At 43.5% G+C, this 24813-nt stretch overlaps 1 protein-coding gene across 1 annotated transcript in view; it reads left to right on the forward strand.

Moving 5' to 3' along the window:
- The window catches only part of pcsk1 (proprotein convertase subtilisin/kexin type 1), a 130307-nt gene that overhangs the window by 54331 nt on the left and 51163 nt on the right, over nt 1–24813 (forward strand). The window contains exons 6-8 of the mRNA XM_041187073.1: nt 1424–1512; nt 17593–17765; nt 18566–18778. Of these exons, the coding sequence (XP_041043007.1) occupies nt 1424–1512; nt 17593–17765; nt 18566–18778 (475 nt within the window). The remainder of the gene's footprint in view (nt 1–1423; nt 1513–17592; nt 17766–18565; nt 18779–24813) is intronic.

Consider the following 24813-nt stretch of genomic DNA (forward strand, 5'->3'; position numbering starts at 1 on the left):
AACTATCTTGTTAGTCAAGAATCTATTAACCTCTGCCTTAAAAATATTCAATGACCCAGCCACTGCCAGTCTCTGGGGAACAGAGTTTCACACGACCTTCTAAGAGAAAAATTCCTCCTTATCTCCATCTAAAATGGGAGACTCCTTATCCCTAAACTGTGTCCTCAAGTTCTGGTCTGTCCCACAAGGGGAAACATCCTTTCAGCATTTATTCTGTCAAGCCCCCTCAGGACTTTATATGCTTCAATAAGATCACCTCTCATTCTTCTAAACTCCAATCGATAAAAGCCCAACCTTTCCTTATAAGATAACCCCCCCCCATCCCAGGAATAAGTCGAGTGGACCTTCCTCAAGATGTGTCTCATCAATACCCTGTAAAACTGTAGCAAAACATCCCTGCTTCAATATGCCATTCCCCTTGCAACAAATGACAGCATTCCATTTGCCATGAGAACCAAGGACTCCACACCATTTTAGGAATCCGGCAGTGCAATTCCCATGGGTCATCTTATCGCATTTACTTCTGTGAGGATGATTCCATATTCAGAGAATGATTGCCGATTCAGAGACATGTAAGAGATGAAATTCTAATCTCGCACACAATACTGAAAGGATTGTGTTGATCATAGGGAAACTAAACCACCATTTATCAATAGGTGCTGAAAAGCTTCTCCGGTACACCAGAGCCAAATAATACAAACAGAGACTTCTCATTTCTTTTCCTGTATGCTCCATGGAAAGAGCAGGCTTTCTTTGTTCCATGCTTTCTCATATCCTGTGTCCAAACATTGCCACAATGTGAAGGTTTCAGCTGCAGGTATTTGTTTACTTGGAGTGTAGACACTTGGGTTTACAGTATAGACATTAAACTATCAGCAACTAGGAACTGTGAGCAGCAGCATATACTGTTGTCTGCTCTCAAAATTGAAATATGTTCAAAGATAGGCACTTTGAAATGTGTCTCATGGCAGTTATATTTACATTACCTCTTCCGAGAGTTAATCTACAGTAGTTTAAACAAGCGGTGAAAGGTATTAGTGTGATAGTTTGACCCAGTTTTCAGTTGGACAGCTGAAAACCAAACAATGTTTTATTTTTGGAGTCTTTTCTGTTATGTTTAAACTTCAGGTTTTTGCCGATCAGCAAATGTCCTGGGAGTACTTACCAACTGTATGCCAGCTACAAAGTATACTATACGTTTACCAGAATAACACTAACATCATAAGATTTGAATGTGCTGGATCACAATCAAAAGTATCACTTTATTTTTCAATGTTGACCTTAACGTAAATATGCATTCATATATTATTATACCAGAATTTATTTTGAACTATAAATCGTATATGCACAGCTTGCAAAAGAACTAGACCACAATTTCTCGTTTGGATTTGACAAGTTCTAATCTGCTTCATTATATTTTTAGGCACGGTACCAGGTGTGCTGGGGAAATTGCAATGCAAGCCAATAACAAGAAATGTGGAGTTGGAGTGGCTTACAATTCAAAAGTTGGAGGTACTGTACAGCTGAACATGGGCATTTCCAATTCAATAGTGTGAATGTGGGAGAGATGTGTACTTTATAGCATACTAAAATGGCAGAAGATATGGATTTGGTTTTTCTAGTCCTCTCATCCAAAATTAACTCTTAACATTGTTATCCCTTTACTGACTATGCAAGCTTATTCAAAAGTTGTTTGATTTTAGAATGGATTTGTTATTAATAGGGGTTCCTTTGTGATCAAATTGGGTAAAGTTTAATTGCTTTGCTTTAGTTTGACAGAATGGATTCTACAGCCCTTAAGCAGCAAATTAATTAACCACAGCATCTAAACTGATTAACTGGTTATTTTTCTTAGTGCTGTTTCTGACACCTTGCCATAAGGCAGATTGGCTGCTCTGTTTCCCAACATTAAGACAATGATGACACTTCACTGAGGCAACTAATCTGCTCACAGGAAGCGGGTTGGTCATTTAAACACTATAATGAGGCTTCATTCCTTCATTTGAACAATTTTTCTATTTTTAACTCATGTTGACTGGGTTTCCCAGGCCTCTGGAAATTCATCAGCTTTAAGGAGGCGAGAGGGTCTGAATTACAAAAACGTGTGTTGACAGCACTGCTTGTGGGCCAGGAGGAGCAGGAGAGTTTCCTGAAGAACCAATAAGCTACCCAATAAACCTTCACACAACTCATTGTGTGATCTGTCTGCTCAACTGCTATCTGAACCCCTGGCCTCCATCTGACCCTCTTCGATCACCATCCCATCCATCCAAACCACCATCGGATTCCCACCGCCCACCTCATAATCAGGACCTCTGACCATCATTAGACGCCTCCTGCCTGGAACCCCCAAACCATCATTGGACCACCCCTAGCAATCCAACCGACACCCCTCTCCCCCGCACCACCCGTGATCCAAACCAACCCCCCTGCCCCTGGGATCCAGGCCTGCCCTTCAATTGGGACCACCCAGTACAACTCTCTAACTCCCCCAATGCATACAGGTTTTGGCCTGAACCAGGCTTCTAGTTTGAAAGCCCTCCAGCTTGTAAATCAGATTGCCTGTGGGCTGGAACTCCACTTAAAGAAAGTCCACAGTTAAATTGCGCACACAATGTGGTTTCCTAGCCTCAGCACATCTCTCCAACTCTGCGCAGAACTCGCCTCTTGGTTAAAATCCAGTCTGCTGTCTTGCTCAACTGAAAATTCATCCTCGTGCCTCTTGCAACTGAATAGCTACAGACGCCTCTAGGGCAGGTGATGGCATAGTGGTATTGTCCAGGGTAATGCTCTTGGGGCTCAGGTTTGAATCCTGCCATGGCAGATGGTGGAATTTAAATAAAAATTGGAATTAAAAGTCTAATGATGACCATGAAATAATTGTTGATTGTTGTTAAAACTCATCTAGTTCACTAATGTCCTTTAGGGAAGGAAATCTGTCGTCCTTACCTGGTCTGGCCTTCATGTAATTCCAGACCCACAGCAATGTGGTTAGCTCTTAAATGCCTCCTGAAATGGCCTAGCAAGCCAGTTGTAACAAACCACTACAAAAACACAGAAAAGGAATGAAACTGGACGGACCACCCAGCATCAACCTTGGCATCAGAAACAACAACAGCAATCGCAGCCCTGTTGACCCTGCAAAGTCCTGGGGGATAATGCCAAAATTGGGAGAGCTGTCTCACAGACTAGTGAAGCAATAGCCTGACATAGTCATCCTCATGGACCTTACAGATATACCTTACAGATAATGTCCCAGACACCACCATCACCATCCCTGGGTAGGCTCTATCCCACAGACCCAGCAGAGGTGGCGGTACAGTGGTATACAATCGGGAAGGAGTTGCCCTGGGAGTCCTCAACATCAACTCCGGACCCCATGAAATCTCGTGGCATCAGGTCAAACATGGGCAATGAAATCACCTGCTGATTACCACCTACCGCCCTCCCTCAGCTGATAAATCAGTGCTCTTCCATGTTGAACAGCACTTGGAGATAGCACTGAGGGTGGCAAGGGTACAGAATGTACTCTGGGTGGGTGACTTCAATGTCCATCATCAAGAGTGGCTCGGTAGCAACATCTCTAACTGAGCTGGCCGACTCCTAAGTGACATAGCTGCTAGACTGGGTCTGTGGCAGGTAGTGAGGGAAGAACATACTTGGCCTCATCCTCACCAACCTGTCTGCCGAAGATGCATCTGTCCATGACAGCATTGGTAGGAGTGACCACCACACAGTCATTGTGGAGATGAAGTCCCACCTTCACATTGAGGATACCCTCCATCGTGTTGTGTGGCACTACCACTGTGCTAAATGGGATAGTTTTTAAATAGATCTAGCAACTCAAGACTGGGCATCCATGAGGCACTGTGGGTCATCAGCAGCAGCAGAATTGTAAACAACCACAATCTGTAACCTCATGCCCCGGCATATCCCCCGTTCTACCATTACCATCAAGGCAGTGGATCAACCCTGGTACAGTGAAGACTGCAGGGGGGCATGCCAAGAGCAGCACCAGGCATACCTAAAAATGAGTTGTCAACCTGGTGAAGCTATAACACAGGACTACTTGCGTGCTAAACAGCATAAGCAGCAAGTGATAGACAGAGCTAAGCAATCCCACAACCAACGGATCAGATCTAAGCTCTGTGGTCCTGCCACATCCTGCTGTGAATGGTGGTGGACAATTAAACAACTCACTGGAGGAGGAGGCTCCACAAATATCCCCACCCTCAATGATGGAGGAGCCCAGCACATCAGTGCAAAAAATAAGGCTGAAGCATTTGCTGCAATCTTTAGCCAGAATTGCCAAATGGATGATCCATCTCTGCCTCCTCCGGAGGTCCCCAGCATCACGGATGCCAGTCTTCAGCCAATTCGATTCACTCCACGTGATATCAAGAAATGACTGAAGGCGCAGAATACTGCAAAGGCTATGGACCCTGACAACATTCCGGCAATAGTACTGAAGGCTTGTGCTCCAGAACTTGCTGCGCCGCTAGCCAAACTGATCCAATACAGCTACAACACTGGCATCTACCTGGCTATGTAGAAATTGCCCATGTATGTCCTACACCCAAAAAGCAGGACAAATCCAATCTGGCCAATTACTGCCCATCAGTTTACTCTTGGTCATCAGTATAATAATAGAAGGGGTCATCAACAGTGCTATCAAACAGCACTTGCTTAGCAATAAACTGCTCACTGATGCCCAGTTTGGGTTCTGCCAGGGCAACTCAGCTCCTAACCTTGTTTCAGCCTTGGTTCTAACATGGACAAAAGAGCTGAACTCCCGAGTGAGGAGAGAGTGACTGCCCTTGACATAAAGGCCACAGTTGACTGAGTGTGGCATCAAGGAGCCCTAGCAAAACTGGAATCAATGGGAATCAAGGGGAACACTCTCCACTAGTTGGAGTCATACTTAGCACAAAGGAAGATGGTTGTGGTTGTTGGAGGTCAGTCAACTCAGCTCCAGGACATTGCTGCATGAGTTCCTCAGGGTAGTGTCCTAGGCCCAACCATCTTCAGCTGTTTCCTCAATGACCTTCCTTCCATCATAAGGTCAGAAGTGGGGATGATCGCTGATGATTGCACAACGTTCACCATTCTCAATGACTCAGATACTGAGGCAGTCTATGTACAAATGCAGCAAGGCCTGGAAAATATCCAGGCTTGGGCTGACAAGTGGCAAATAATATTTGTGCCACACAATTGTCAGGCAATGACCATCTCCAACAAGAGAGAATCCAACCATCGCCCCTTGATGTTCAATGGCATTACCATCACTGAATCCCCCATTATCAACATCTTGGGGGTTACCCTTGACCAGAAACCGAACTGGACTAGCCATATAAATACCATGGCTACAAAAGCAGGCCAGAGGCTAGGAATCGTGTGACAAGTAACTCACTTCCTGACTCCCCAAAGCCTGACCACAAGGCACAAGTCAGGAGTGTGATGGAATACTCCCCACTTGCCTAGATGGGTGCAGCTCCTACAACACTGAAGAAGCTGAGCACCATCCAGGACAAAACAGCTTGTTTGATTGGCACCACATCCACAAACATTCACTCTCTCCACCACCGATGCACAGTAGCAGCAGTGTGTACCATCTACAAGATGCACTGCAGGAATTCACTAAGGCTCCTTAGACAGCACCTTCCAAACCCACGACCACTAACACCTAGAAGGACAAGGGTAGCAGATGGATGGGAACACCACTACCTGGAGGTTCCCCTCCAAGTCACTCACCATCCTGACTTGGAAATATATCACCGTTCCTTCACTATCGCTGAGTCAAAATCCTGGAAATCCCTTCCTAACAGCACTGTGGGTGTACCTACACCACATGGACTGCAGCGGTTCAAGAAGGCAGCTCACCACCACATTCTCAAGGGCAACTAGGGATGGGCAATATATGCTGGCCCAGACAGCGAAGCCCACATCCCATGAATGAAGAAAAAGAGAGTCCTTATGATTCTTCTTCAGAACTTCTTGAGTGACATTGTTTTGTTGCCACAATCCCTGTAGTGATAGGTAACTTTTAAAAAAAGAGATATGAATTTCCCAGTGGCCAACTCAAAGGATCACTCAACACAATTTAAGATGTTTACTGTAACAAACACAATAAAATCCACATAGACTAAACATTACTTAGTAAGCAACATTATACACTAAATTACAGAAAAGGTATTCCCCAGTTAGCTCCTTAACTCAATCAAAAAACCCCATGCCATGTTTATATATTACACTGGCAGGTTTGAAGATGGAGGGGCACTTAAAATGCAGTGCGGCCTGTCCACTTCCCGCCCACCTGCATTAACATGTCTCAAATTTGGCAAGGGACCATGGAGGTGTCGGGTGACCCACCAGCCCTTGGGCTTATTGAGGCTCTTGAGTGGCTAATTAATAGCCACTTAAGGGCCTCTTCCTGCCTTAGTCCCATTTTTACCCACAGAGGAGACCCACCCCAAGCTGGTAGCCTGGCATCTTTAGCTGCATGGGCTGGTGTGTGGTAAGTTGGAGGCTTCCTTTTGGGGATGGAAGACTCGCCTTAAGCCAATTAACACTGCTTCAAGAGTTAAACAGCCCCGGGACAGCCATCAGCATAATGGGTAGGCCCCTCTATGACATTTTAGCTGGGGGACACAGAGACCATGGCACCCAATAAGATCCACTCCATCATCTTGTAATTAAAGTCCAAAGCTCCTCCTGGCTCCAACAAGGTCTCTTCTCCCTGCTTCACCAAGGTGAAACATCCAGTGTCCTTTTAAAGAAAACCCCTTCACTCAGTTCTTTGAACATAATAGAATGGGCTTCCTCTTTCAAGATGCCTTGTGGTAATCCTGCGGTCTTCATAATCCTTGTTTCCTCAAACATAAGTTCCACCCTTACCAGCCGTCCACTTGGCGGTTAACTCAAAACCAGTCCTTTTCTTCTGCCTGGCATAGCAGCACCATAGAAGATCCCCAGAACTCTTAGTCTGACTGCCCCTGGGAGCTTGTGAGCCTGCAAGCAACAAGAACAGCTGCCTTCTCCTTTATGTTAAAGTATTAAAGATTTCACCTTACTTCAAACTCCTCCCCTGTCCCATGGCAACCAGGTTATATGGTCTTGTCTGCAGGCAAACTTAGTATGAGGCCACATGTGCTTGTCTCAGGGCAGGTCCCATAGGAGGTCACTTCCCTCACTATTCCACTTCACTTTGAATTAAAGGAGACAGTTTAAATATAACCATCTTATAAAAGTCTTGCATTCATAACAGTATAAAGACTTAATAAGCTGCTATTAAATTCTTGCTTTTGGTATTTTAATAAGAGACATTAACTATTTGAGTTAAGTGTTTATATAACAATATTGTTATATATTTCCTCTTTCGTACAGAATAAAATAGACACTAAATCTTTTTTGCAAAAGCTGAGATTCTGACCTACTGGTACAGCCAGAAGTCATGCCTGAATTTGAAAGCTAGTGTCATTAGAGTTGGAATTAGTTTGTTATTGTCTAGGCTGCTAGATGGAGCACTTTACGCAGACAAAATAATCTTCTTGATTGGTGCCTCTATCACTGCACTAAGTATCCACCCTCTGTCACAGGCAGCATACGTGGCTACAGCCTGCACTATCTACAGGATGCACAAAGCTACCTCAAATGCACCTCCCAGGCTTGGAATGTTTTCCATTGAGAAGAGCAAGGGAAACAATAACATGAGAACATAGTCATCTCCAATTTCATCTCTATGTTAAACACCACCCTGACTTGGACATATATCACTGACTCTGCATGTTATTGTTCCACAGTTATGGAATTTCCTATCCAGCACTATTGTGTGAGTGCTATCACCACAAACACTATTGTGGTTCAAGGAGAAGGCCTACCGCTAATCTTCTCTGGATAGCTGGAGTGGGCATTGAATCCAGAGTTGGCAAACACTTACACAAGTGAAAACACAATCTAAAATAGGGCAGTGAAGGAATAGAATGACATTGTCAACAGAATGGTTGTGGAAGAACTGACTATTCAATCCTTTGAGCTAAAGAGAAGTTTCTGAGTCTATTTCTAGGGAATGAAATGGCTAAAGAGGGGGTAAGATTAAAGTGAGCAAGAAAAACCGAACAAACTTACTCCCTCTCTGAATTTAGATCTGGCAGTTAGCATTGTATCCCAGAATTTTAACTGCAGTCTGTAAATCAGTCCATCATATCTATACTGGCATTCTGAAGATGCCCTCTACTTCGTCTCATTTTCTTTGCCTCGCCAAAAACTTTTAAAATTATTATTTTCCAAGTATTTATCCTCGTTCTTTTCTAAAGCTAATTATGGATTCTATTTCCAGTAGGCCATAATCCTTAGGATACTCTGCACTAAAAAATTCTCCTAACCTCTCCATTCATTATTTTGATGGTGAGCTTAAACATATATCCTAGACTAACCAGTTTCTTAACCAGTAGAAATGTTTTTTCCTATTAACCTTATCAAAATCCCTTCAAAATTTTGAACATCTCTATTGGATTATCACGTAACCCTCTCTGCTCTTGTCACAATTTGTTTCTGGCACCATTCTACTGAACCTATCCGTACCCACTCCATAAATCAATTAAGATTCCAACTCCTGGTTGGCATTCTGTAAGGCCTTATGGTGAAGGGCACTGGAAGAGGAGAGTTTGGATTTAGTTGTGTTGTCATAACGCAGCAACTGGCAATATTCGCTGAAAGCGTCAATATGAAGAATGACAGCTTGGACCAAAACACCCAAGGTCACCAGCACCTGTGCAACTGTATGCAAGCACAAGTGCATATTCTTGTGTGGAACTGAAACACAAGGAGAGAATATTGGAAGTAGAAGAAAAGAGATAAACAAACTGGACCACTGTAGAAATCTTTCAGATACAGGATAATAATAATTAAAAAGTTCTGCTGCCATTTCTAGATTTTCTTGGAAATCTTGCCCTGATATTCAAGTGCGGACTTTTTTCTAGACCAGATTAAGTTGGTGATGCAAAGGCCTAAGGCCTCACACTATATTTTTATACAATAAATATAGAAATGCTCATTGCTATTTCTAAAATTTAAAAACTGAACAAAGGCCTTTAAAATAGCTGAACTATGTCTGTGACCCCTGAAGAAAAGCTACTTGGTAGTTTTGAGAAAACTTGTACCTCGTTATCTCTGAGGATCCACTAATGACCACCTGTGGATTGTACAGCCCAACTTCGAAGAGAACTATACAAATGCCATCTGCATTTACTAACCCAGTCTGGCTAGAAGGAGATGGATTGTCTGCTAAGACAAAGGCCCCACAACCTTCCTTTCAATACTAACAGCTGAAAAACTTAATGGTCTTTGGAAGATGGATACACATCCTTTGTCAAAGACGGTGGAGAGGCGGGAGTCATGTAAGATGGGCCTTTGAACAAGTTATGTTACCTTGCTGAACTGCATAGCTTAGTCTGCTGTTACTTTCTAATTAGTAACCTCACAGACAAGAAGCTCTACCCAGGTGGAATACCTAGCCCCCATCTACACTGCTTCTGTTGGAAGTTCTGTGTCATTGCCTATAAGATTGATTCATCTCTGCGTACCTATCTCATTGTGTGAAATCAACACCACTGGAAAAGTAAATTCTACAACATTGGTTTTCAACCTGCCGACCTCTGTGATGGAATATCTCATTGGACTTTGATTCTGGATTCTGGAACCCACGTGAACAAATATTTAGTTTCTCTGTGGTCCCTGTATTGTAAATCTTTCTTTTTCTTTCCCTCTCTTTACTGTCTAACTATGTATGTGACATTGCAACCCTCCTTTCACAGTTTGAATGTGTGCAATAAACTAACCCTTTTTTAGTTCATCTTATCTCGAGTTTGCTGCAGGATTATTAATAGAAAATTGGATCACACCAAAATCAAGGGTTTGGGAAATACGCCACACTGCTTATAAAGAGGGACACAAATCTACACTCCTTTCTGTTTATGGAAGAGCGGTGAGAGGAGAAATTAGTGCGGTTTAAATTCCACCCCCCCCCACCCCCCAACCCCCCCCCCCCCCCCCCCCCCCCCCCCCACCCCCACTACAGCACCCCGCTCCTGTCCTGTAACAGTGATCAGATATTACTGGAATCAATGAGAAACAAACAGCAAGTTGATCTTATCTAATCATCAAAAAGCCGCAAGGATTAACTCAGCCTGAAGGAGATCAGCTTGATCCTTCATGAACATTTAATATAGGGAGCTATAACATCCTTCTTACAAATCTAGATGGCAGTGGCAGTGGAGAAAGCAGCCGATATACCAGTGGTGCTGCCTATGCATGAAGTGGATTTGCTTTACTCATTTTCAAATATCAGCCTGAGAGCCAGCATCTAGTTCTATTGTTCACAGAGACAGCTTTCAAAGCACTAAACCGAGGGCACGTAATAGAACAGTATATTGCTGTTCAAATGCAATGTCACGCCCAAGCCTCACCACATGGCACATCAAAGTCCTTTCCAAGAGGAAAAAAGAGAAGGAAAAATAATATGAGTTACCCCAAAGTGATTTCTTCACCACCTATTAGCCAGGTCCTGTTCAAAAGCAGAATAGATAGGACAGGTTACTTGCCTTCCTCTCAGTTTGAAATTGCATATGTCTGATAGGGTGGAATTCTCCCATCCCGCCCGCGGCGGGTTTCATGGCGGGCGGAAGCAGAAAATCCAGCTGCAGGCAAAAAGCTGTCGTAAAAGCAGCTTGCAATTCTCCCGATGGTGTGTTTATGATGGGCTGGATATCCCAACGACTAGTGGCATGAATGTCATTTGCATTCATTAACATCTCATGAATGTTTATTAAATCTGCTGCTCATCGGAATCTTGTCAGGCTTTCCAATCTTGCATCACACCAGTGGGAAATGATGCCAGCCTCTTACCCATTTGAAAAGGGGTGGCATGCACAAGTCGCACCTCAGTTCACTGGTAACTTCAAAGTGAGTGGAACGTACATAGCTTACCTGCTATAGTGCTGCCCTGGTCTTGTTGCAAAGAACATCACTGCTGGGGCTGTAATGTTGGTCTGTCCTGCTCTTTGCCTACGTTGCCTGGAGGAACACCGTTATGCTGTGGTCCTCATGCAGGCCTTCACTTTCTGAAACTAGCACTTCAACCAAGGGTGGCCTGTGAGGCAAGGGTGGGGTTGGTGAACACGAGAGGGGCAATAGGGAGGGAAGGCTGTTGAATGGCAGTCGGGGGAAGGGCAAACACGAGGGGAGCCTTTCTGGGGTCACCCTCTAATTCCTGTTGCCACAGGAGTGGGCAGGAATCTGCTTAGAAAGAAAGGAGGAAGATCTCCTTGTGGGGCAAGCCACTGAAAGCCAATGGCTTCATTAGCTCTGTTAAAGGGCTACTCAGAACTCAGTGGCTTCACATCACAGTCACTGCATCTCAAGAGTAATGTTTCCTTTTAGAGGGAAGGCAAAAACAGATATGGATCCAGGGCTCAATGCTGCCTTTGTCAGGGGCCTAATGCAATGGAGGAGGCAAAGGAGGGAGAGGTGACTCTATGCGCAGCTCCAGCAAGAGGGACATGGTCAAGCAGAGCCACAGCATGAACAGGAGGAGAGACCCAGATAACTGGGGTGACTTGTCAGACCTAGGGTTTATTGTAGAAGAGTATCTTGTTTACAAATGAGTGAGAGGCAATGCTGTGCACGTCCAGGCTTGTTCTGAACTCTGGTACATCACATACGCCACATTCTTTGTGAAGATCTGATGCCACATGGAGTTGAAGGGTATCCCCTGCCAGTGGCTTTGAAGGTGATCACAGCACTCAATTTCTTGGCCTCTGGTTCTTTCCAAGGATTAACAGGTGACCTGTGCGGCAACTCACAATCCGCAAAACATCGATGCATAGAGGAAATCACAGACGCCTTTTACAGGAAGGCCCATCATTATGTCAGGTTTGCTCTGAATGAAGATAGCCAGGCTGCAAGATTCATCAGCTTTGCCGCCATCTCAGGCTCTCCAAGAGTGCAGGGTGCAGTAGACTGTATCCATGTGGCTATACAGGCTCCATGGCAGCAGGCCCCAATGTTTATAAACAGCAAGGGCTATCATTCCATCAATGTACAACTGGTGTGTGATCACCAAGAGCATATACTGCATATTTATGTATGATACCCTGGGAGTTGCCATGGTTCCCACATCCTGAGTCACTCTCAGGTACCTGAGATTTTCGAGGGACCATCACATCTGCAGGTTTGGCTGCTTGAGGATAAGGGGTACCCACTGAAACACTGACTGATGGTACCGGTGCATCACCCTAAAAGTGGGTGGCTCACTACAAAACACTCCCGACAGGGTTTCCCCCATCACCGCAATGTGATGCACCCTTCACAATCTGACAATGCAAAGAGGTGAATCCCTGTCAGAGGATGAACTGGAGGAGGATGAGAGCTCATTGGAGGATGAAGATCTGGAGACCCAGGAGTCTAATGAGGCTGCTGAGGGTCCGTATGAGCACTATCACGCCCATGGAGGAAGGAAGACATGGGAGACATGCCCGTGATACATTAATTGCTGACAAGTTCCAGGAAGAGTAAAGCTAAGTGAGGGAATATGGCCACATCTCTCCTAGCCCTCAGTGCCATTTTCTTTCAACTCAGGGGATGTCCACCCACATGCAGCGAGACCAAGTCCCACATTCACACTTGCACGTTCTGACCTCATGAATTGCCAGGCCATGATCTTTGCTTTGGTCCATGGGGCCTGTGAGTGAGCTCAGCCTGGGAACTGAGAGTCCACTGAGGAACAAGAGCGATACGAGAGAAGACTTGAAGTCTTTGCCGCCATCTAATGATGCAAAAACTGCTGCAACTGAGATGTGGACATGCCTAGGGATTTCCTCCCCCGTGCATGTTTTTTCTTCTGACACTACTACTGAGGAGACACAAATGCTGCTAGAATATCAATGCTGATGGGCTGCCCTCACTCAATGATGTTCCTTGAGGAAGAAGGTTTAGAAATGCTTACATCACACATTTCCAAAAAATATTTAAACACATCTCCCTGAAATCACACGCGAGTGTGGAGGCGAGTTCAACTGAGGTTGACCTCAGCAGGTTTATGCCTGTTTGTGTTCCACATGAGCCTCTTCCCACCTTATTTCATCTTGCCCCTATCAACTATGTTGAATTTGGAAATTGTTTTTATCCATGTTAGCAATTTGACGTTACTATTTAAACACAGGTTCTGTAATCAACCTAGATGCATTTCCTCAACGGTGAAAGCCCGAGTTGTGCCCCACCAATGTGGGTGGCTCTGAGCTCCTGAAGGGTGCGTGTGAGTGCTGTGGCGGTTCTTCTGGAACTCCATCCTCGGAAGTCATGGGGCTCGCACTGGTGCTGGACTGGCTTGGGGGCGTCGATCTGCTGGTGCCTAGAAAAGAGAGTTTCAGTTAATGAGCATGAGCTGGATAAGACTGCATGTGACTCACTGTGAATGTCAGGATTTGATGAGGTGATGAAGCTGTGATCAGTACTAGGTTGCTGGGAGAGGCCGGTCTCCCCTTCCCCACAGGAGCGATCCCCGTCTTCCCCAGCCAGCTGAGCTGCAGCCTCCTCAAGCTCAGTGAGGGCAATGATGTCGATCGTCCCTCCCTGGTTTCCAATTTCTTGTGCTTGTTGTGTGCCAGATTGGCCTGTTTGAAGAAGAAAGAAAGACATGTGATGAGAAGGGATGGAGCAGAGATACATGACCCCTGTGTGTGGTGAGCCCTCCCCAGAAAGGTCAGAGGATGGAATGTAAGCAACATGCTAGATGGGATGGTGGTGATGTGAAAGTCTCGGTGAGAGAATGAGTGTTGGTATGTGTCCCCCACGAATGGTTGTGTGAGGTCCCTGAAGAGAGTAGCCGTTTGAATGCATGATGCCATGACGAGAGTTTGATATTGGAGGGAGTTGAAGGATGACTTACCCTGGCAGAGCAGATGAAATCATTCATCCTCTTCCTGCACTGGGTAGCATTTCAGGCACAGTTGCCAGCCTCACTGACCTGCACTTCAACAGTCTCCCAGGCCAGAGAGGTGAGGCTGTTGTGCTTCCTGCAGCCATCCCTGGGATAGAGCGCATGCCAGAGCGCGTGCCTTTACATCTGTGCCCTTCTGATCAAGGCCTGAAGGGCCTGCTGTATGAAGCGAGGTGCTACTTTCTTCTTCAGGCTCTTGGCCTTCCTTTTCTGACTGCCAGACATCTCTGGTGGGCTGGAGAGAGAGAGATTGTGTTGGATTGGCCTATAAATATGGCGCCCAGACCTTCAAACCCACCAGCTGATGGTGGGCGGATGAATCAGCTCCTGGCCCACTAAGTGACTTGGACCGATATACACCTTTGCATAATTATTGACCCTCCAAGTGCAGAATCAGGTGCCAATTCCTGCCATTCCAGACAGTGGGGTAGGCGTTGCCGAAAGTGTCCATCACCGCACTTAGTCTCATTAAGGGAAAATTCTGTCCATAAAGCCCTAAAAAGAGATAAGATCTCCCTGCAGCTGACAATGCAAAGGCCCTCACCAGTGACGTTGGTATGGCAAATGCAAGTTGCCGGTTAAATGAAAATGGAGCACTAGGCTGAAATTTGGAGCAAGCTTTGACATCAATGTCTTTGGAAGTGCATTTCATGTGTGTTGCCTACTCCACACAGGAAGTCAATGAAAAACCAATTTCTTGGCTTGAGGGAGAGAGGATTTATGAAGTGTGCCTTGCTGATGATAATCATACCTGTGAAACTCAAAGGTGAAAGCTGTTTTTTATAGGACCCCTAATCTACTCTTCATGAATAAAGAACAGCATATTATAGAACTGTGTAGTTAAGTAGTGCCACGTTTGTGCAGAGTAATGCGAATGCTTATGCTTGTTTGGAAGATGTATCTTTGTTGTATCATCTATTTAAAGTGCAACTTACCTGTTTATTTGAAGTATCATTTACCTGTTAATCCATGTGTAATTTGCATTGGTTCTTATTTGTGTTAAAGTAGAAGCTATAGAAAGTGGGATCTTGTTGGTAATTGCGTCATTTGGGGGGTTATTCAGTAAACTTGGTTATTTTGGTTTCCAGTTTCCCAACAGGGATTGTAACAGTTGGAAGAACTAAGCAATACATGTATTTTGTCACCTTGTACAGTAACAATTGTTTCTGATAAACGTGTGAACAACAATTTAAAGATTATTGTACTCCATCTGACTAACTAACAGTGCAATAATTCAAATTGGTGCCTATCAATTTTCTACCTGTAACTTAGTTTTTACTCATTTATGTGATGTGGACATTTCTGGTAAGTCAGCATTTATCGCCCATCCCTAATGGCCACCTTCTTGATAACTGAATAACTTGTTAGGCCATTTCAGGGAATTGTGAAAAGCCAACCACATTGCTGTAGAACCGTAACCACAAATAGACCAGATCAGATAAAGATGGGAGATTTACTTCCCTAAAGGACATTATTGAAGCAGATGGATTTTTAACAACAGTCCGACAGTTACGTGGTCACCCTTACTGAAACTAGGCCAGCATCTTCCGTTCGGCGAGCTGGTGTGGGGCCCGCTCGCTGACGCATAAAATGACGCAGGGAAACGTTGGGCATGCGTCTTGATGTCACCCCGCATCATTTAGATTGTCAGTTTGGCAGGCATGCATCCGACTCAGCTGTGCGCCCACCAACCTGTCAACAGCCTATTAAGGCCATTAAAAAACCAATTGAATTCATTAATAGACTTGCCCGTCCATCCTTAAGGTTGACGGGCAGGCTGGGATCCCAGGCGGGCTTGTGAAAAAACATGAAACCTCATCCACAGACGGGATGAGGTTTCATGAGTGATTTTAAAAATGCAGAATATTTCACAATAAAAGTTATGGGCATGTCCCAATTCATGTGTCGGTGTCACATGAGGGGACATGGCAGGGAATTTTTTTCTAATCTTTATTCAAATTTTAAATCGGATCTGATCTCCCTGAGGCAGCACTTTGCCTTAGGAAGATCTGTGCGCTCATTCGCACGCACGTGCGCAAAAGAGCGCACTCCCAGCTGAGGGAATCCCGCCCGCACAGGGAGCACATAACGCTTCCTGATGTACATCACGCTGGGTGGGCCTTAACTGGCCCACCCATGTAAAATGGCGGTGCACCCCCGACCGAGGGCGCCGATCAGAAGCCTGCCCGCTCGCGCCCGCTCGCGCCCGCTCCCGCACTTCCCCCCCAAAGGGGGGAAAGTGTCGCCCTAGATTTCTATTTAATTAACTGAATTTAAATTCCTCAGCTTCCAAGGTGGGATTTGAACTTTGGATTCATAGTCCAGTAAAATAAACCATTGTTAATTTACCCCTGTACAACATTTGCATGCACAATACCTTAACCACTGTAGTCACGCATGGAAAATAATAAACATTAGTAGACTTACCAGTATTGTAATGGTTTAACATCTCACTTTAAATAGCTGAGAAAAAAATAAGAACATAATAAACAGGAGCAGGAGATGACCATATGGCCCATCAGGCCTGGTCCATTCTATACAATCATGACTGATCTTCCAAGGAGACCACTTCTCACTCTTCTATACTACACAGAGGATTGGCCTAATTTAGGCATCATAGCCAAGCCTCTGATCCCATGAATGTGATGGAAGCAACAACAGCTTGCATTTCATCTTCACACATTCTTTCCCTTTTGGGGGATAGTGGGGAAACTACTGGAAGAAGTAGTAGGCTGATTATCAGCCTGTTTGAACACTCTTTCCATGGCTAAAAAGTCCTCCTCAAGCGGGGCTTGAGCCTAATGCTCCTGGCTCAGAGGTAGGGTCAATACCTACAAGTCCTGGAGTGGGGCTTGAACCTAGTGCTCCTGGCTCAGAGGTAGAGCCACAAAGCCTCCTTCCATAGCTTGCATTTATATAGTGCCATAAATGTAGTAAAACATCTCATAGTGCTTAAAGTGATAAACATGATATACATTTGTACACTAACATAGCTGAGTAATTTCCAGATTTATTAATACTTAACTAGAAGAGAACATTCTATTTGTAAGTTATTTTATACTCTATCTACTCCACCACCCTCTTATTTTAATTATCCCCTTGTCGTGCATCACTCCCTGAATGAAAGCTCAGACAGGTGATCTACTCCCAGGCTGCTGCTATTAAGTTGATTGCAGTGAATCACTTGGCAGTGTCCAGCATGACTCTCTCTCCAATTTTCCTCCTTTCATGAGGGCAAACACCTACCATCATATGGCTGAGGACAGGAACTTGTCACGATTGGCATTCTGGATGTAAACTTACAATTATCACTCTATAGCACTGAATGTTGAAGTTTCAAAGCTCTGTAGTGACACATAACTGCCAGAAGCATAAACTTTTAAAATGTGCTGGGTTGGACAAAGGTTTATCTGATGACATCGTTATAATTTCAACCTCTTATAGGTTGAATATTGCTTGAATATTCTGCTTCCAGTTCATGTCTTATTAGCAGTTTATGGCTGGTGAATTTTCCACATAAACTGATGTATTTTAATTAAAGATAAATTTCAGGCTAATATCACTAGTTCACTAATTTTGACATCTGCACTTTCCTGTAGGCATCAGAATGCTGGATGGAATAGTAACTGACGCAATTGAAGCCACTTCAATTGGGTTCAACCCACAGCATGTGGATATTTATAGTGCAAGCTGGGGTCCAAATGATGATGGAAAGACTGTGGAAGGTCCTGGCAGACTTGCACAAAAAGCATTTGAACATGGCATTCAGAAGGTGAGTACCATAGGCCATCTTATACTGGTATAGGAATGCAGAAGGTTATCCAATTTTCAGCCTTGGTGCACCTCCTTAAAACTGAACAAGAATAGATATAATAGTTAAATATTATGTAATAAGCCTTATATGCAGTTGCAATTGTCCACAGAAGAGAGGAGAGATTTATATTACCTTTATTAGTATAGCCACATCACTCTACTAGGGCTTTTAAGGGCTTTTATAAACAAATAAAAAGTAAAGACAATATTTCAAGAGCGAGGAATGAAGGAGACAACCTGTGGACGATGAAGGTATTGTGGAGGTATTAAATAATTATGAGGAGTGACTTGAAATTCATGGATGATGTCCACTGGAGCAGAGAAGGCTAAGAGAAGGTTTAATGGTGGTTTTTCAATTTTGAAGAGGTTTGAGAGTTTAAATATGAAAAGACTAGTTCCTCTGATCGAGATGTTAGTGATGAGGGGTCATCAGTTTAAAATTGCCACAAAGTGAAAATTCTTCACAGAGAGGATTGTTGAGCATGAACTGCTTTGTCAGAGGGAATGGTTGCGGTGGAGATTCTTCTATTAGTTGCCTTTCACTTTTCAAGGGAAAATTGGGTATATATTTGCAGTACAGGAAAATATAAGGCTATTGGGAGACAGCATGGTATTTGGATTAATATGGATTGCTGTAGTAAAGCAACAACATACAGATGATGGGCCAAATGGCCTCCTTCAACACCATACGTTATTCTGGTTCAATGATATAATGTGCTTCTTTCTAATGATATTCACTCTAAAATTATATATTTTCAGGGTAGAGGAGGAAAAGGGTCTGTTTTTGTCTGGGCATCTGGGAACGGTGGTCGTCAAGGTGATAACTGTGACTGTGATGGGTACACAGATAGCATCTATACAGTATCTATAAGCAGTGCATCACAGCAAGGGCTGTCTCCGTGGTATGCAGAAAAATGTTCTTCAACCCTGGCTACAGCTTACAGCAGTGGGGACTACACAGATCAAAGAATTGTAAGTATCTGATACTGGAGGCTTCCTCCTCATTTATTGTGTTGCGATTGAACAAAATCTACAAATACATAAATCCAGAAATACTCATTTGATTCACTCTGGTACTGGTATGAAGTCTGTGTTTTACATTATGACAGTTATCAGGCAACATGATTAAGTCACATAGAAACTCTCAGAAGTTGAAGTCCAGTGATGGAACTCTAGATTTTATCAAAAGATATATGGAATATAAAAGACAAGAAGTAATAATGAGTTCAATTAAACCTTATTAAGACTTCAGTTGGAGCACTGTAAGAAGGATATTAAGATTTTAGAGAGAGTAATGGGCAGATTCATTGGAATTCTTCCTGATATTTTTCAAAGAGGGTCAGGTTTGGGGATAGGTGGGCCTGTGGTGTCAGCCATCATGTTAGTGTGGTGCCATAATACCAACCCCAAGCCTTTCTCAGAGACACTGGGTCAGGTCACGAACAGCAGCCTGCTGGAAAATGCCAGGTACCCACTTCAGACTTAATTAATGTAAGAAAGATTATTAAAGGCCCTGTTCCCGTTTCAACTGGGATTTTCAGTCAGCACGCAAACAGCTCACATTGGCTGGAAACATGCCAGGTTAACGTGGTGGGCTGAGGTTGGAAAGTCGAGGAGGTGCCCTTTAACACGGAAGGGACATCCCCACACCCATAATGGCTGCTGGGCCATAGCTGTGACTGCTGACCATCCTGTGGAGATCATGACCAGGTGGCTACGATGGTTTTAAAAATATAAAAACATTTACATGGCCTTCTCTCTCTCTGTCTGCATCTTTAGATCAACAGCTTCCACCTCAGCTGATCGGGCTGCTGATGGTTAGTGCTGGAGCGCCTCCCAATGGCAAGCCCATTCCCAGGACTTTAATTGGCCATTCCATTAAAAATAGCAGTGGATGTGTCTGGGAAATGCCAGCAGGGTCAGGACCCAGTTCTGATCCCCACACAAGTTCCCATTCCTGGAATAAAATTTCACCCCATGAAGATAGACTTGAAAAATTAGAACTTCTTGTCATTGCAATAATGCAAATTGGGAGGTAATATGACAGGAGTTTAAAACGAGGAAAGGATGGGACAGGGTAAATAGAAGCAAATTGTTTCCAAAATTGGAGAGCTTTGTAAAGAAGGGCCATAGATGCAAAATTAAATTTAAGAGATTTGGAATGGAGATCAGGAGAAACTTCCTTCTGGACAGTTCTGAGGCTGTGGAATTTATTTCCATAGCTAGTGATTGAAGTAGAAAATATATCAACATTCAAGGCTAGATTGAATAGATGGATGACACAAAAGGGGGTTGAAAGGTTATGAGAACAGGGTGAGCATATCTCATTAGGACTATTTATTCAAGAGGAGAGTAAACACCAACAGGAATGACCTGTTTCTGTTTTGTAAGATCTATGTGTCTTTGTGTAGTCAGAATCCTCTCTCTGTAGTGCAATAGATTTATGGGGTAGAGTTTCTGCTAGGCTGCTGACTTTTCCAGCGTATTATACCCAAAATTGGCCAAGCCAACGCAAAGGATTGAGGAATTTCAAGTGCAAATTTTATTCAGCGCAATTGAATTCCGTAATATTTTACACTGGTTTAATGTTGTAGGGTGGCCAAGTTGTACTATTAGTAATAGAGTTAATCTGCATATGCTTCTTGATTGGAAACATTAAGTTTATTTACAATATACTCAGCAGCAGCTACACGTGTGCTTTCAACTCCAACTCTATCTCTACATTGTCTCCTGACATAGTGACATAGCCCGCACTACTCTCCTATTGGTTACAGTTCATGTCATCTTTCCTAATAAGTATTATTCTTAAAAGTACATTACAAAATAAATAAAACCAAAATTACTACATTCCTCCCCCTTTAACTTAGCTATACATATTATATTTACAAGTACATATTTTTCAAGACAACATAATATTTACACAGGGTAGGGAATTTCCAAGTTCAGTCTTTCAGGTAACTTCCTGGTATGTGTGGAACATAGCAGCTCTACAACTTCAGATTATTTGTCAGGAATCTCCTATTCCAGAGCTGCCTGAACATCAGGTGCTTCAGTGGGCACTTGCAGTTCTGTATCCTCAACTCTTACAGGAACATCAGACATGGCAGTCCTGGGTTGAATATCTTTAACAGGACACGGAGACCCAGTCATGGTCACTGATGGAACCATATCTTGATGATTTGCCTGTCTCTTCCTTAAATGGTCCACATGTTTACGGATGATCCGGCATTCCACGTCCACACTTATTTCGCCTGGTAACCACTTTGGTCCTTCCCCGAAGTTTTTCATGTGTACCAGTGAAGACGGTATTCCCTCTTATCCAGCAACTACCACATAGGCCAGTTGAAGAGGAGAAATTACAATCCCCGATCATAGTGACCACAGGGACTCAGGCTTCCTTTAACCGGTTTTATTCAAGCATATGCAAGGGTGCCACACCAGCTCCCAGATTGATTACATTTCATTACTTTTGTACTTTTTCTTATCATAATACACTTGAGTACATTTGAATACATCCAATCGGTAACCGACACACAGGTACCATGTTAAAACTATCCTATTGAGTATAAACATGTGATTTTGCTAACCAATTATTCTAAAGGGTTTATACATAATTATATTATCCAATCAAAATTAAAACACATACACAAAGACCTTGGTTCTCACAACTCAAGACTGCTTGTGTTTCATCAAAGCCCCCTCTTTGTCCATTATACGTCTTCCCAAATCTAAGCTAAAACCATCTGCCCCTTCCCTATGTGAGAGGGGAGTACACATAATCTATGTTATGTCCTCATTGTGTCTTCAGCCTGACTCTCAATGCTGTTCAATGTTCATCTGGTAATCATCAACTCTTAATAAGCTTAGCAGCCATGTCTGCCTGGAGATTTTAAATGCTCTTCAGTAAATTCTTACAGTGTTCTCTTTTAGCATTTTTAATTTTCCCCTAACACCGGCTCTCCCATGGTAAATTCCCTCATGCGACTATGTCAGCTGTGCACAGTTTTCTGGCTTCCCTGACTCCTTTCCACCTTCCCCTCTAAATTTAGCACTATTAAGCTCAATCTTATCCTGAGACAGCATTTCAACAATAACTCTGCAGGTGTGACATCTGTTGTTGTGTGAGGGGTAGTCCTGTAATGAAAAAGAAAGCGTGCTAGCTTGGTTGCCAAGGAATCACCAGTTAGCTTTTTCATCCCTGCCTTGAACATTTGAACCGCCCTTTTGGCCAGACTGTTTGAGGAAGGATGGTACGGTACAATTTTTACATGAGTGATACTGTTGAGGGTGATAAACCGTTGAAACTCAGCATATGTAAATGTCGTGCTGTTATCAGAAATAACTACTTCTGGTTGTCCATGAATAGCAAATGTCTGACACAGTTTCTCAATTGTAGCACCTGACATTGGTGACTTCACCTCATATAGGTCCAACCATTTCGAATGGGCATCGACAATAAGCAGAATCATCGTTCCCAGGAAAGGTCCAAAGTAGTCAATGTGTAAACGCACCCAAGGTCTACCTGGCCACTCCCACGTGTATAATGGAGCTGTCACTGGCAACTTTTTCAGTTGCTGACATTGCACACAGTGTGTTTGTAAACTCTGTATTTCGCCATCCATCCCAGGCCACCATGGATAGCTGCATGCTACAGCCTGCATTTGGGAAATTCCTGGATAGGCACTGTGTAGTTCAACTAAAAGTGGCTCCCTTCCCTTTGGAGGAACTATCGCTCATGCTCCCCACAATAAGATGGCATCCTGGCTGGTTATTTCATGTCTTCTGTTGAAGTACGATTTCACTTCATCAGGTACGGGCTCCTGTGACCAACCATGCAGCATTTGTTCTTGCACTTGAGATAGGACAGGATCCTGCCTTGTCCAGTCTCTGATCTGTTGGGCACATACCGGTGAGGAATCTAAGAAATTTAACAGTAAAACAAGTTCTTGTGGAATTGGGATGTGCTCATCATTTTCTTGTGAAGGCAAATGACTAAGAGTATTGATGTTTGTGATTTGATTGCCAGGCCTATGTACGAAAGTGTATTTGTATGCTGCCAGAATTAAAGCCCCATTAGTGTTTCCATATCTTCTTTCTATGTGCAGCCTTCTTTCTAATGCAGACTTCAATCTCGGCCTGCTTTTTGACTTCACTATTGGCCAGACTTCTCTCACATGCAAGCTCAGCTTGTCTGAGCTCAGTGGCTGAGTTTCCCAAAATTTCATGATCTGTCTGCTTCTTGGAAAATTCTGTTGCTTTTGCTTCCAAAGCCTCTTTGCCTTCATTTAGCTGATTCTTCACCTCTTCCATCTCTTTTTTGTATTTGTTAGCTGCCCCCTGGAAAATTGAGCATTGTTGTGTCTTCTCTGCCAACTCATTCTTCAGCTTGTTTAGAGAAGTGTTGAATTCTTTCTGTTTCTCTTTGTACTTTTCCAGAGTTACAAACTTTGACCTGAAGGAATCTTGTAACATGTGAAGGTCTTTCAGCAGGTTTTCTTTTTCCCTTCTAAGGTTGCTCACCACGTCTCAAACTCTGTCATCAAACAGGGTCTCTTTGAACTCTTTCTGCTGTTCTTCCAGGTTTTGGTATTTCTTGAGGTTGTTGAATCCTTACACACTACTTTTTCAAAACAGGAATGCTTCCAGCTTCCTTTTGGAATCTCAGTGACCAATCAAGGTTGATCCCTTAGCTAATTTCGCTCGAGGAGGCTTGGTCCTCAGTCCCTCAATACTAACACTGGTAGCTTTGCCGATTGGCTTCCATAATGGACAGTTACTCTGCTTATGCTTTTTACTTGAATGGTCTTCACCTGTATAAGTTTTTAGCTTGGCAGCTGTTCATTCCAAACTTAATTGATGATCACCATAATTAAAATATCTGTAAGTATGTTCCCCAATTATGGTAGTGGAAGCTCCCGTGTCCACTTCCATTCTAACAGGTTTGCCATTTACTTTCACTGTGACAGATATTGGTTCTGTCTTCCCAACCTTCAGATTAAACAGAGAGTAAATGTCAGAATTTGTTGTTTCACTCTTTTCTACATTGTAGATTTCATTGGGCTTCTTCTTTTATTTATAAACCTGCTTGAGTCTTTCCTTGAACTGCCTCATTATATGTCAATTTCTCTGAAAACAGTAGCATTCGATTTTTTTAAACTGCCAATCACTAAAAGTCTGATTGTTTCCATCTCTATTAAAAGCATTCTTCAAACTCTAAGTTATTTTTTTGTTCTTCGTCTAACAAGGGCTGTTTCCCACTTCTCGGCAGAAACATGCTTTCTTGCCTCCTTTTCAGTTGAGGTTTCCTGTCCGATGTGGAGGACAGGACCATTTTGCGCACCCTGTATTGCTGGTGAATCAATTGCAGTGCTTTCCATGGCCAGTCCTATCTCTAGCGCCTTCTTGAAATCCAGATTCCCTTTAGACAATAATCTTTTTTGAATAGTGTCCTCTTTCACAGCGCACACTAAACAATCTCAAGCCCTCAGCCACAATGCAGAGGTTCAGGTTTAATTCGTGAAATAATGTCCCGGTTGAGACAATTGCATGCAGAGTTATACCAAATTCACAATGTTCCGTTAGCTGCTTCAAATTTGCCACATAGCATGCAGTTGTCTCAGCCCAGACTCCATTTTGCAAATTAAACCTGAACATCTGCATCATGACTGAGGGCTTGAGTTGAAAGTGACCCTTCATGAAGTCCACCAATTCATCAAAATTCTTCGAATCTGGGGCACTGGGTGCCATCAAAATTTGAATCAAACCATAGCTTTTGCTCCCACACATACTCAAGAGGATCACTCGCCTCTCTTCTTCCCCAGTAATCTTGTTCATTTGACAAAAGAACGTGAGGAGTTCTATTTATTGAGACCAATTGCCTGAGCTGGTTCAAAAGGATCAATTCTCCCAAACTGCAGAATTTTGAGAGAGGAGCACTTCTTCACTTCTAAGGGAGTTTGTCACTTGCAATCACTGGTTGAGGTACAGTGCTGAATGCTTTCTAACTT

This window comes from Carcharodon carcharias, chromosome 4 (genome assembly GCF_017639515.1).
Source record: "Carcharodon carcharias isolate sCarCar2 chromosome 4, sCarCar2.pri, whole genome shotgun sequence".
Lineage (NCBI taxonomy): Eukaryota > Metazoa > Chordata > Chondrichthyes > Lamniformes > Lamnidae > Carcharodon > Carcharodon carcharias.